This window comes from Ovis aries, chromosome 1 (genome assembly GCF_016772045.2).
Source record: "Ovis aries strain OAR_USU_Benz2616 breed Rambouillet chromosome 1, ARS-UI_Ramb_v3.0, whole genome shotgun sequence".
Taxonomy (NCBI): domain Eukaryota; kingdom Metazoa; phylum Chordata; class Mammalia; order Artiodactyla; family Bovidae; genus Ovis; species Ovis aries.
The window spans coordinates 8,500,914-8,514,278 of NC_056054.1; the positions used below are offsets into that span (position 1 = coordinate 8,500,914).

The window sequence follows — 13,365 nt, forward strand, 5'->3', positions numbered from 1 at the left end:
ATCTTTCCAGCAAGTGACGTCAGGACAATTAGATATCTATATGCAAAATCATGAAGTTGGACTCCTGCCTCACACTATATATAAAAATGAACTCAAAACAGATAAAGTCCTAAATGTTAGAGCTAAAACTATAAACTCTTAGAGGAAAACATAGACGTCAATCTTCTGACCTTGGATTAGGCGATAGCTTCTCAGATATGACACAAAAAGGACAGGCACCAAGAGAAAAAATATATACACTGGACATCATCAAAATTAAAAACCTCTGTGCTCCTAAGAACACCACCAAGAAAGCAAAAAGACAACCCACAAAATGGGAAATGTTTTTAAAAAATCACACATCTGATAAAGGACTTGCATCTAGAATATATATGAAAACTCCTACAACTCAATAATTAAACAGATAAAAAACAATCAAAGATGGGCAAAGGATCCGAACAGACTTTTCTCTGTGCAAATGAACAATAAGCACATGGAAAAATGCTGAACATCTTAGCCATCAGAATATACAAGTCAAAACAATAATGAGATACCCACTACACTCACTAGGATGGCTGTGATTAAAAAGACAGATAATAACAACAGAGAGGACACGGAAAGATTGAAATTCGCATACACTGCTGGTGGGAATGGAAAATGGTTCAGCCACGGTGGAGGATACTCTGGCAGTTCCTTAGAAGCTTAAACATAGAGTTACCAGTTACCATATGACTCAGCAATTCCACTCCTAGATGCATACCTAGGAGAAATGAAAACGGATGTTTCACACAATAACTTGTATATGAATGCTCGTAGCAGCATTATTTATAACAGCTACAAGCGGAAACAACTCAAATACCCATCATCAGTGAGTGTATAAACAAAACGTGGTACGTGTACAATGGAATGTGTGTGTGCTAAGTCACTTCAGTCGTGTCCGACTCTTTGCGACCCTATAGATTATAGCCCACCAGGCTCCTCTGTCCGTGGGATTTTCCAGACGAGAATACTGCAGCGGGTTGCCATGCCCTCCTCCAGGGGATCTTCCCAACCCAAGGACTGAACCTGTGGCTCCTGCATTGCAGGCAGATTCTTTACCACTGAATCACGGAAGAAGCCCACAGTGGACTGTTACTGGGCGAAAAAAAGGAATGAAGAGCGGATACACGCTGCAACCTGAATGAACTTTTAGAAGATTATACTACATGAAAGAAGTCGGTCCCAAAGGACCACACATTGTAGGAATCCATTTACACTAACCCAGAATAGGCAAATTCATAGAGAGAGAAACTGGTTTGGTGATTGCCTAGATCTAAGGGGGCTGGAAAGAAATGGGAACTGACTTAACTGACTGAAGGGTTCTTTTTGCGGGGGGTGGGGAGGTGATTAAAATGTTCTAAAGTGGATTGTGACAATGGTGGCAAAACCCTGAAGGTGCTAAAAACCATTGATGCATACACTTAAAGTGGATGAGCTGCAAGGCATACGAGTTATACCCTGATAAAGCTGTTATTACAAAAAAGAGACCACGAAGGGTCATACTTTGGGAAGCCAGCATGACACCAAGTCCCAGAGGAAAGCATGAGGCTGAGAATGGGGAGTAAAGCAGGAAGACTGGAGCCACGCAGACACAGAAACAGAGCCAGGGATGATGAGAAACTAGGGCTGGAGCTAATCAACGGTGAAGACTAAAGTTCACTGTAATCGGGGGCTGGTCATTCGGTATGTGGGTGGGTCAGCTCAACCGAAATAGATCCTGAATTTCACAGTGTATCAGCAGCCTAATTCTGGGGCTTGTGGTCCCTCTCTTCCTGGCTAACGATCCATATTACAGATTCTCCCTACTCTCATTTTCTTAGAGCTGGAGGAGAAGCCGACCTGCTTCTCCATAGGCTACTAACTATCTGTTGGTGGCAACAGCACTGGAAGAAGCAGCAGAACTAGAGACTCTAGTAACGGCCCGCACCGAGCAGTTACTGCGTGCCAGGCATAGTTCAAAGCGCTTTACACTGCTGACTCATGTATCCTCATAACAAGGCCATGGCATTAGTAATATCCTTATCCTTATTTTACCAGTGAGGCCCAGGACAGTCAGGTATCTTGCCCCAGGTCAGACGCCTCATGAGTGGAAGGTATTGTTCTGGGGTGTTAGCTGGGGTGACTTGGTGAAGCGCATCCACCTTCAGTCAAGTCACTCCACTGGAATAAAGACAACTGCGATCTCTTGGTTGCCTAGCTCAGCACACAGGGTTTTGGACACACCTGTACTCCAGTAAGGCAAGGTTGGTGTGTGAGCCTCGACTCCCACCAGAGGTCCCATGACCTCCTTCCATTTCCAGGGAGTGTCAGTTAGGAAAAAGGAAGGAATTTCCCTGGCACCCCAGTGATTAAGATTCTGCGGGGTGTGGGTTCAATCCCTCGTCAGGGAACTAAGATCCCACCTACCTTCCAGCAAGGCCAAAATTAAAAAAAAAAAAAAAGGCAAAAAGGACAGAAATAAACGAGGCCTCTATGGCCAATTCAAAGGCCTGGATCTAGAAGCAGAGCAGAGAACCTACCTGGAACACTCACTCACTCGTTCCAGCATTTGCCAAGTGACCTCTTACTTCACGGGCAGGGGCTGGGAATACAGAGAAAGGCAAACAGGGGCTCTGTTTGGGAGAAACTCCAAGGCACGGTTCACTGCGATTACCTTCACATATCGGGGGCGGCCCTTCAAACTGCAGGTATGTCCCAAGTTTGCAGGTCAGGATCTCATTCCCCACTAAGGTAAACCCAGGGAGGCACCGATAGCGTACGATGTCACCTGTCAAGGAAAGATCAATATGGGGATTTCCTGGAGAAGACTGGGCAGGGCTGACTGGCACCCCTTAGTGCCCATTTGAACCCACTTCCAGGCAAGATGATCAGCGGTGGGGTGTGTTCTGCTGAGTGAGCAACTAGCTCATTTCCAATCGAATGACACAGATGACCACGGCTCCCCTCTCGCAGCTCAGCCTTGCTGAGCCTAAGAATGGTCCACGTTCCAGGAACTTTTTATAGTGTCCTGTATGGACTTATTTCAAAAAACATCCTGACTTGAATCATGGAAGAAAATCTCTTTTCTAGCTCCTCTGGCTATGTATGGCTAAAAGAAAGAGTGATTGTATTTTGAGTGAACCTCAGTTGACAGACTGTCAACCCTTTTGCATTGAGTCCATTGTTTCTCTTCATGGACAGAAGAGAGAGATGAGCCCCACCGGCCAGAGCTGCCCCCCACCCCCGTCCCTCCTCCACAGCCCAGTCCTTGCTGGCACGGGAGATGTTACCTATGTTGAATTCTTCATTCTCTGTGACAACTTCGGCATTGGGGAGGATGGTGGGAGGAGGGCATTTGGTGAGTGGATAAGCTGAAAAGACAAAGGCAGAGAAGTTGATGTAAGAGCATCGCTCTTGGGACACACGGTCATTCATTAGTTTAGTGCCTCGTGTTTTCACTCCTCATCTGTCCACACAGCAGATGTTAACGACTATTTATCTGCACACAGGAGAAAGTTAGCCAAGTACTATCTTGCTTACCTGCTGCCATCTTTTTGTTGGTTTGTTTGCTTTTGATGCAAAAACCAGGAACTAAAATATCAGGACTAATGATAAAGGAGAGAGGATATAAGAAGTTGGTGGCAGGGCCCAGTGCTGAAGGGAGGGGAGAGAAGCATTGCTGAACACCTACTGTATGTCACTATGTTGTAGATCTGTATAGTCAAAGCTGCAGTCTTTCCAGCAGTCATGTACGGATGTGAGAGTTGGACCATAAAGAAGGCTGAGTGCTGAAGAATTGATGCTTTTGAATTGTGATGCTGGAGAAGACTCTTGAGAGTCCCTTGGACTGCAAAGAGATTAAACCAGTCAAGGACTGATGCTGAAGCTCCAACACTTTGGCCACCTGATGTGAAGAGCTGACTCATTGAAAAAGACCCTGATGCTGGGAAAAATTGAGGGCAAGAGGAGAAGGGGGCGGCAGAGGATGAGATGGTTAGCGAGTGTTACCAACTCAATGGATATGAACCTGAGCAAACTCCGGGAGATAGTGAAGGACAGGGAAGCCTGGCATGCTGCAGTCCATGGAGTCCCAAAGAGCTGGACATGACTTAGCGATGGAACAACAACAACTGTATCTCAGGCACGTTCATGCTCTGCCACCTTGAATTTTCACAATAGCAGATTCCCCTGTGAGCTGTTCTCACTCTACTCATGAGGAAGCTGAGATTCAGAAAGGTTCAGTTACTTCTCTAGGGTCACACAGGAAGTAAGTGGCACAGGCAGGGTTTGAACCCAGGTCTGGCTGCTCTCATATCCCATGTTCTTTCCACTAGTCACCACCTAAATGCTGTGTGTGGTCTAGGTGAGGGCCAGCACGACTGCTTATTTCCCTTTTGACCTTGGGCCAAGTGCTGTGGCTTCAGTGGATTTTCTAAGCCGACAAGCATCTCCCTCTGGGCAGAGACTGGCCTATGCATGGAGGGTATCACTGAGGCCAAGTTCAGCATGGGCTTGTAACAAGGCTGCCTTTCATTATCTGGCACAGAGTTGAGCACTGAGTGTGTTGGTTAGCTGCTGTTGCCACCACTATTGCTGTTATTCTCTCCGAATCACTTCAACTCCTGCTATGTTTTGAAAAATAGTACTCTCGTTTTTTTTTGAAATTTACTGCTGGCACCACTTGCATGCTCAGTCATTCGGTTGTGTCCGACTCTTTGCGACCCCATGGACTGTCAAGCTCTTCTATCCCTGGAATTGATACTGCACCATAAACATTAAAGGCATGTTGCGAACTTTTCAGCTTGAGATAGAAACTCTAGGCAGAAATATGGGCTAAATATGAACGATATAGCCAGAAAGTGCTGGGGACAGTGTTAGGTGGCGGGGTGCCCTTCATGGTGAACATCATTCTAGGATGGCGTCACTCAGAGCCCGAGGCACCTGAAACACGAGTTCCAGATGCTCACAGGGCCTTCTGACATTCTGCCAATGCAAAAGTAAGTGGACAGTCCTTGCCTCACAGAACTTAAGAGCCAGCAGAGGAAACAGTCACTAAGTTTTGGTGGTCCCAGTGCAGGGGACACGGGTTCAATTCCTGGTCTGGGAAGATTCCACATGCTTCGGAGCAACTAGGTAAGTGCAAACCAGCTAATGACTGAGGCTAAGGGCTGCATACTGACGCCTGGGTGTCCCAGAGCCCAGGGCTCTCCAACGAGATAAGCCACCACAATGAGAAGCCCGCACCCCTCAACGAACAGTAGCCCATGCTCACGGAAACTAGAGAAAGCCGGAGCACAGCAATGAAGACCCTGTGCAGCACCAACCCTGCCCAAAAGCTATAAATTTTAATCCTCATCAACTTGACAGACAACAACCACTTCTTTTCTTTTAGTTGGCATTTGACAACTAGTTAGGCAATATTAATAGACTATTTGCATTTTTATTTTTAACTCTCTGTTCATGTCCTTTGTTTCTATTTTTCCTACAAATCTGAAAAACTCTATGTATATTCAGGTTGATCTTTGCCTATTAAGTATATTTCCCAATTTATCATTTGCTCCTGATTTGTTTATGGCACTCTTCTGGTGTGTACAAGCATTCAATTTTTATTTAGCCAGTTCTCAGTGTTTTCCTTTGTAGAATTTTTAAAAAATTGATACCTTCCATTCTCAGCCTCATGCTTACCTTTAAAACATACCTTCTAAAACTTTCTAAGACACACTTTGCTTTCCCAGAAAAGAAAAAAAAATCTTTAAAAGAAATCTCTGCCTAAGCACAGCCTGGGTATTTTATAGTTTGTGGTTATGGTTTGATAGACCATAACCAATTTCTCATTACATTTAAAAATTAATTTTTTTAAATTAAAAATTTCTGCTCAATGCATAGAGCTGGTGGAATACTTAAAAACAATAAAACAATAATTCTCCAAGTTCCACTACCTGGGTATAACCATTGCTAGCATTTTAGTGTATGAGTTTGGATCTCTTACAGACAACTCTCCTCTCCCCACAAACACACACTGGATCAGCCACGTTATGACTACAGAACTCGAGGGCAGGGGGACATTCCAAACTCCTCTGTTTCCTTTTGTCTGCATCCCCTCGTTCCCCTGGGGGGTGAGGCACTGATACAGCTTAGTCTCCAGTACATGTTAACATGCCAATAGGTAGGCAGAGCCCTCAGCTCCAGCAGTAGACACAGTGGGTCATTCACTGCACGTTGAATTCTTTCCCATTGATTCTCTTGATATATTCTTCCTTGGGCTGAATTGGCCTTACCTCTGATACTTTTTGGGGTTTCCCAGGTGGCTCAGTGGTAAAGAATCAGCCTGCCAATGCAGGAGACCCAAGAGACTTGGGTTCGATTCCTGGGTTGGGAAGACCCTGTGGAGTAGGAAGTGGCAACCCACTCCACTATTCCTGCCTGGAAAATTCCGTGGACAGAGGAGCCTGCTGGACTACAGTCCATGGGGTCACAAGGAGCTGGACACGACTGAGCAACTGAGCATGCACAATGAAGCTTTTAAAGCCTAATTAGCTTAGAGAGAAACGTAGTTCACGTGGTTCAGTTCATTTTACCTGATGACTCTGGGCTCTGCACTTGGATCTGGGGTCCAAGCCCAGCTGATATTAAAATGCCTTCCCTTGCCATTGTTCCTTGTATATATCTCTTTCTCAAGAAACTCACAAAGATGGGGTGGCTGAGATCTGTTAGGGATCCATAATCATCGCATCCTTTGGCCATACCACCATCTGAAAATGTTAGGAAAGTGTCAGCTGCTCAGTTGTGTCTGATTCTTTGCAACCCCATGAACTGTAGTCCGCCAGGCTCTTCTGTCCATGGGATTCTCCAGGCAAGAATACTGGAGTGGGTTGCCACTTCCTTCTCCAGGGGATCTTCCTGACCCAGGAATCGAAGCACAGGTCTCCTGCGTTGCAAGCAAATTCTTTAGCACCTGAGCCACCAGGCAAGCCCACCATCATCTGAGCCTTCCCCCCACCAAAAATCATATGCTTTTTCAATCAAACAATAGAAAATAAACATTTCCCTTAATCAGTGATTGTATTCCACATGAATGATTTTAATGGCTGTATTTTCCTCTATTTGCATGTATGTATCATAATCTGTACACCCAATCTCCTATTACTTCACATTTGGATTGTTTCTAATTTACCTGTTACAAATAGCACTTCAAGGAATACCTTTATACACAAAATTTTGCACAGTTCTCAGAACTAGGATTGGTGGGTCCTAGATAATTGTTAATTAGGAACCCTGGGTGTAAGTAACACAAATCAGCTCAGGGTAGAAGAAGCCTCTCAAGAGATAAGTGAACCCAAGGGTGGCTTTGTACGCAGACTTCATAAAAGTAGAGGACAAGCAACTGTAGGCCCACCAGGAGTCCAGGAAACTTTCCTCTGTGTCTGTCGCAGTGGGTCTCCTTCTGTACGCAGGAGTTTTCTATTTCTCAGTCTCCATGGACGGTAGAAGACAGGCAATCCACTGCGCTTGGCTTTATACCCTCCCTCTTCAGCAGACAAGTCCAGGTAGAAACAGAATCTCTCAGGTTCAATCTCGAGTTCCCGAGAGAGAGCATCTGGTTTCTCTCTGCTGGAATCAGGGCAGGTGCCCACCTTTAGTTTCAGTTCCCGTTCCTGGGGTTGGGGCTGCATGTGGAGGGGAGTCATGATGTACAAATACAGCCGACAGATGCCCGCGTGAGTGGGGAAGTTAAGGAGAGCATTATGAGCTGTGGAGATACCTGAAAATGCCTTGACTGTGGCTAATCACGTTGTATTAATCTTTTGGAATGTATTCTCAGACTTCCTACCACTAAGTGGGCTGCTCTCTGCAACCTCCACAATAGGATTATCATTTTTAAAGGATCATTACAGATTATTCTTTAATATGAAAGAATCCACTTTTTCTATTGAATGCTTTTGCTTTGAATTTTCTTTGATTGTTATTATTGTGGCTATAAAATATATCACCACCAGCTTTGATTTTAAAGCTGTCACACTGTCTTAGTTGTACTCCTGATACGGAAAACTCTATTATAAAGTCTACTTATATTGTAAAATATATTCAGCCTAATATAAGAGTCTTTGTGTTTTTAATAGGGAGTTGGGCTTTAATAAATTTGTATTTGTCATAATAATTGAACTTTTTTAAACTTGTGCTTATTCTGTGTTTTCTATAGCTTTGTTTCTACACAGCTCCCTTTGTTTTCTTCTTTTTATCTGTGAATTATGCTTTGCTTCATTTTGTTTTTTCTTTTAGCAATTTGGAAGTACTGTAGTTGAGCTTTAATTTATTGATGGCTAAAATATATACTTGGAATCCTTTTTCTAATTATAAAATCAATAACTGAATAATATCTATTGATTCCTCTACCATGGAAGATGAAGACATTTACTTTTTCTTCTCCCTCTTCTAAAAATATCTGGCATTTGTTAATACGAAATGATTACTTTTAAACTCCTGGGAATTGTATTTGGATTGTTTTGAATCTATATTTTCAATTATTATTAGACCTAAATCTGTGATTAGTCAATTCATCCCATTTTATCTTTTCGTTTATACAGTTTCTCTATAGAGTTATTTATAGTTATCTCTATATTGAGTATTTTGTTCATCCTTCGTTGGGTAGCTGCATCCTCGAGTTAACAATTCAAACTGAGACTTTGGTTGACACTCATTTTAAGCTCTTGTATATCTCATTTTAAATTCTTGGATATCTGCAGATGACTATCTCTCGCTGCATATATGAAGCTCCCAACAATTTTTTTTTCTTGAACAACTCTAAAAATATCTCTCCTTCATTTTTTCTGGAATCGAAAATTTCTGGAATTTTCATGTAATCTGAGAATTGTTGATTTTGGCTTCTTGTAGTTTTCTCAGCCTGGGTTCCAGTAGCTTTCTTCTACCCTTCACCCTTATAAATTGGAAAACTTGCCAGGCTGGTTTTGATTTCTCCTGATACACAGTGAACTCTTTATCCTATACGCACATATTTTTCCTTAATCTCAGAAGAGTTTTATTTTATTATTTCTATTTCATCCATCAGGTTCTTCTCCTCAGAAATGCTTCTTGTCAGTATGTTGGTTCTTTGGCCACTGGGTCTCTTTATTTGCCATCTTCTCCTTTCTCATTTTCAAGTCCTTGCCCTTTTCTCTCTTCATATGGCGCTTTTCCGGTTTGGCCTCCACATCTCTGAATTGTTTTTCTATAGCGTCAGTTCTGCTCTTTGCTGGTTCGTATGCCAGTGTAAAGTGTGCAATTGCATTTTTTTAAAACCTTTGTTTTTTATAGCTGGCTCCCCTCATAAATAGAACTTTTAATTTGTAACAATCACAAAGATGTAGGAAAAGTTGGAATTATAGTTACAAAACTTTCTCCATGAACCAACTGAAAGTTAAGTGGCCAACATGACATCCCATAACCACAGAACAGTTCAGTGTGTGCTGCTGCTGCTGCTGCTGCTGAGTCGCTTCAGTCGTGTCCGACTCTGTGCGACCCCACAGACGGCAGCCCACCAGGCTCCACCATCCCTGGGATTCTTCAGGCAAGAACACTGGAGTGGGTTGCCATTTCCTTCTCCAATGCATGAACGTGAAAAGTGAAAGTGAAGTCGCTCAGTAAGTGTCCGACTCTTCATGACCCCATGGACTACAGCCTACCAGGCTCCTCCATCCCTAGGATTTTCCAGGCAAGAGTACTGGAGTGGGTTGCCATTGCCTAGTTCAGTGTGTATTTCCTATAAATAAGCACATTCTCCCACACAATCACAATACAAGCACCAAAGGAGGAAATTAACACTGATAAGTTACTGCCATCTAATCCTTACATTCCATTCAGTTTCTACCACTTGTCTCAATAAAGTCCTTAACAGCTAATGCATCCAGTTCAGAAACATGCATTGCATTTCATTGTTATGTTTCTTAGTCTCCTTTAGACCAAAACAGTTCTAAAGTCTTGCCTTGACCTTCTTTGACTTTTACACTTTCGAAAATTATACACCAGCTAACTTCTAGTATGTAACACTGTTATTACATTATCCTCAGTTTAGGCTGGTCTGATTCCTCATGATTAGATTCAGGTTGTGCATCTTTACAAGGAAGTGATGGGTTCTTCTCATTGTATCCTAACAGGTGGGTATGATTTCCCCTTCTATTAATCTATCTCAGCCAGATAAATCTTATTTGGAGTCCACATTACCTAGACTATTATGCTAGAAGTAGATGCTTTCTAAAATTTGCTTCTATTTCCCAACCTGTATGTTTCTAAGGGCATTTTTCTCTGCAATTCAAATCCGATTTTGTCATTTTTGAAAATACTGTAGCATATTGTCATAAGTCTCCTTAAGGTACTTTTCTTCTTTTTGGTTCTTCTATGAATAGAAATTTATTTAGGGCTAATGTTTGCCTATAAAAAGGCAAACATTCTTTCCCCTGCTCCATTCCCAGTTTCTACTCTTTGCAAGTCTGGCTCCTTCCTTTTCTTTAGTTCTTGTCTCAAATACCACCTCTTAAGACATGTTTCCCTCAATTATTCTACATGAAGTAGATTCTCTATGCTTTTGTTTGCTATCTTATCTGTTTCTTTCACAGCATGTTTTACAAATCACAAAGATTTTGTCTAAACTTGTTTATTCCCTCTCTTCTTGGGGAAAGAAAGCTGTATGAGGAACAGACATTTCGGAGAGCAGGAAGCACGCATAGTCAACGATGATAAGAAAGAATGCTTACCCTCATCATCAACAGAAAAGTGAAATGCTATTCACCAGGCTGGCAAAAATTTAAAGTTCAGTAAAACCCAGTGTTTGCAAGGATGCAGTGCTACAGAAGCTCTATCTCCATGACAAGGAAGAGTGGGAGGTGTTAAAACTACTTTGTGAGGTCGATTTGGCCTTAGCTAGTGAAACTGAGTCTGTGAATGCTTACAACCTCTCAATTCCACACAGGCATGTACCCTAGAGAAACTCTTGTTCATAAGAAGGAAAGTGCAACAATGCTCATATTGTTTGAAATAAAGTAATTTAAATGCCTATTAACAGTAGACTAGATAAACCACTATTTTCACACAATGGGATACTAGACAGCATTGAAAAGTGAACCTAATCTAGTCACATGCATCAGCATGAATTTCTAAAGCTTAATTTTGAATGAAAAAAAGCAGGTCACAGAAGAACACTTACAGAACAATTCTACTTACATAACAGAAAAACCATGCTAAATGAAACAATATATATTTTTGGAGACATACACCTATGGAGTAAAATCATAATGAAAAGCAATGAAAGATCAGCAGAAAATTTAGCAAAATTCATAACCCTGATTAACTCTGGGGGGTTGGGCAGGGGGCGTATTGGAGGTGGTGCACGGGGCTTCAAGAGCACTGGTGATCTTTTTTGCAGGCTCCGCTGTGGGTGTTCATCTTATTTTTCTTCTTTAAATACACACATGTATGTTACACACTTTTTACATATTGCTAATATTCTACAATTTTTCAAAAACCCAAGGAGTGGGTGGAAGGTGCCTTCTTGTTCACTTGGCAAAGAGTATCTCCCACCTGAACCTGCTGGCCTGCGTTGATCCTCTCACCCAGGCCCTTGCCTGCTCCTCTAGCCTGTGAGGCCTTGGTCTGAGCTGGCACTGAAGGGTCTCATGTCTCATCTGAGGGCATCGGGGGCACAGTGGCTGGGACACACAGAGGAGCAAGGGATGCCCTGGGCAGACTTACTCAGGAGAACTCGGGAACAAGGACAGCCCAGGGCAGTGCTGGGCCTCCTTCACCTGTGCCTGGACCAGGCGGGGAGAAGAGACAGGAGCAGGGATAAGAAACCTGGCTTTAGGAGGAGGTGACTTCATACAGATCCTGCTACTCTCCAAATACAATAAGAATGATGATCATGACAATGATGATGATGATTATTAAAACTGCCACTTGTTGAGTAACTTTGCTTTACACAAATTTTATTTCTTAATTGAATTTTTTGAGACCATTGTAGAGTCACATGCAATTGTAAGAAATAATACAAAGAGATCTCATGCATTGTTTCCCCAGTGATTCCTAATAGAGAACATCTTGCAAAACTACGGTATAATGTCACAGCTGGGGTATTGACCTTGATACCATCAAGATGCAGAACATTTCCATCACTGGAAGGGTCCCTCATGCCACTCTTTTATAGTAAAGACATCTACTTCCTTCCCATCCCTAACCCCTCCTTAGCCATGGCAACGACAAAGCTGTCCTCTTTTCATATAATTTTTCAAATTTCAAAAATGTTGTCCAAAATTATATATGGTGCAAGAATCATAGAATGATGGTGCTGTTCAGTTGCCAAGTTGTGCTGCAACCCCAGGGACTGCAGCACGCCAGGCTTCTCCGTCCTTCACCATCTCCTAGAGTTTGCCCAAGTCCATGTCCATTGAATTGGTGATGCCATCCAACCTTCTCATCCTTTGTCACCCTTTTCTCCTTCTGCCTTCAATTTTTCCTAGCATCAGGGTCTTTTCCAATGAGTCAACTATTCGCACCAGAGATCAAATTGCCAACAGTGAATGAAATTTAACAATACAAAGGAACAAAGTCCTATTACATGTAACCATCTCATGAGATGGTTAGCTGGCATCACTGACTCAATGGACATGAATTTGTGTAAATTTCAAGAGATAATGAAGGATAGGGAAGCCTGGCATGCTACAGTCCATGGGGTCGTAGAACTGGACACATCTGAGTGACTGAACAACAATTAGTACATGTAATAACTTGGATTAATCTCCAGGATTATATTGAGTGAAGAAAAGTCTATTCCCAAACATTACACATTATTGAGTATCTTTAATACTCTCTGCCTAGAGCTAAGCATTCCCCTGCATGAGTTCATTTAACTCATTTAGGCACTGATAAGATTCCCATCTTGTGGGTAATGAAGTTGAGGCTCAGAAAAGTCAAATGACAGCCTCATGGTCACGCAGCCAATATATGGCAGAGGTCTGAACCCAAGTCTATGATGCTGGAGTCCACACTCTATCAGTCTGTGGGCAAGTTCCATAGAGTCAAAATACCAGAGCCTTCAAAACTGGGGTCCTGGGGCTTCCCTGGTGGTCTAGTGGTTAAGAATTCACCTGTCAATGCAGGGGACATGGGTTCAATCTGTGGTCTGGGAAGATCCCACATGCCGAGGAGCGATGAAGCCTGTTCATACAACTACTGAGTCAGCAACGAAGATAAGACAAAACCCAAAACCCTGGGTTCTGTTCATCGGGTGAGAGGTGTGCCCAACCAGGGGGGTGTGGGCATGACGGCAGACCGAGAGGGCAGGGTCTCACCACCGTGTCATGCTCACCTGGGCCAACACTC

General features: G+C 42.9%; 1 protein-coding gene across 2 annotated transcripts in view; it reads right to left on the minus strand.

Moving 5' to 3' along the window:
- Positions 1-13,365, minus strand: part of CSMD2 (CUB and Sushi multiple domains 2) — a 683,354-nt gene that overhangs the window by 82,939 nt on the left and 587,050 nt on the right. For both annotated transcript variants that reach the window (XM_027967572.3, XM_060416549.1), the window contains exons 45-46: positions 3,288-3,368; positions 2,672-2,785 (exon numbers count right to left, since the gene is read on the minus strand). In XM_027967572.3, coding sequence (XP_027823373.2) covers positions 2,672-2,785; positions 3,288-3,368 — 195 coding nt within the window. The remainder of the gene's footprint in view (positions 1-2,671; positions 2,786-3,287; positions 3,369-13,365) is intronic.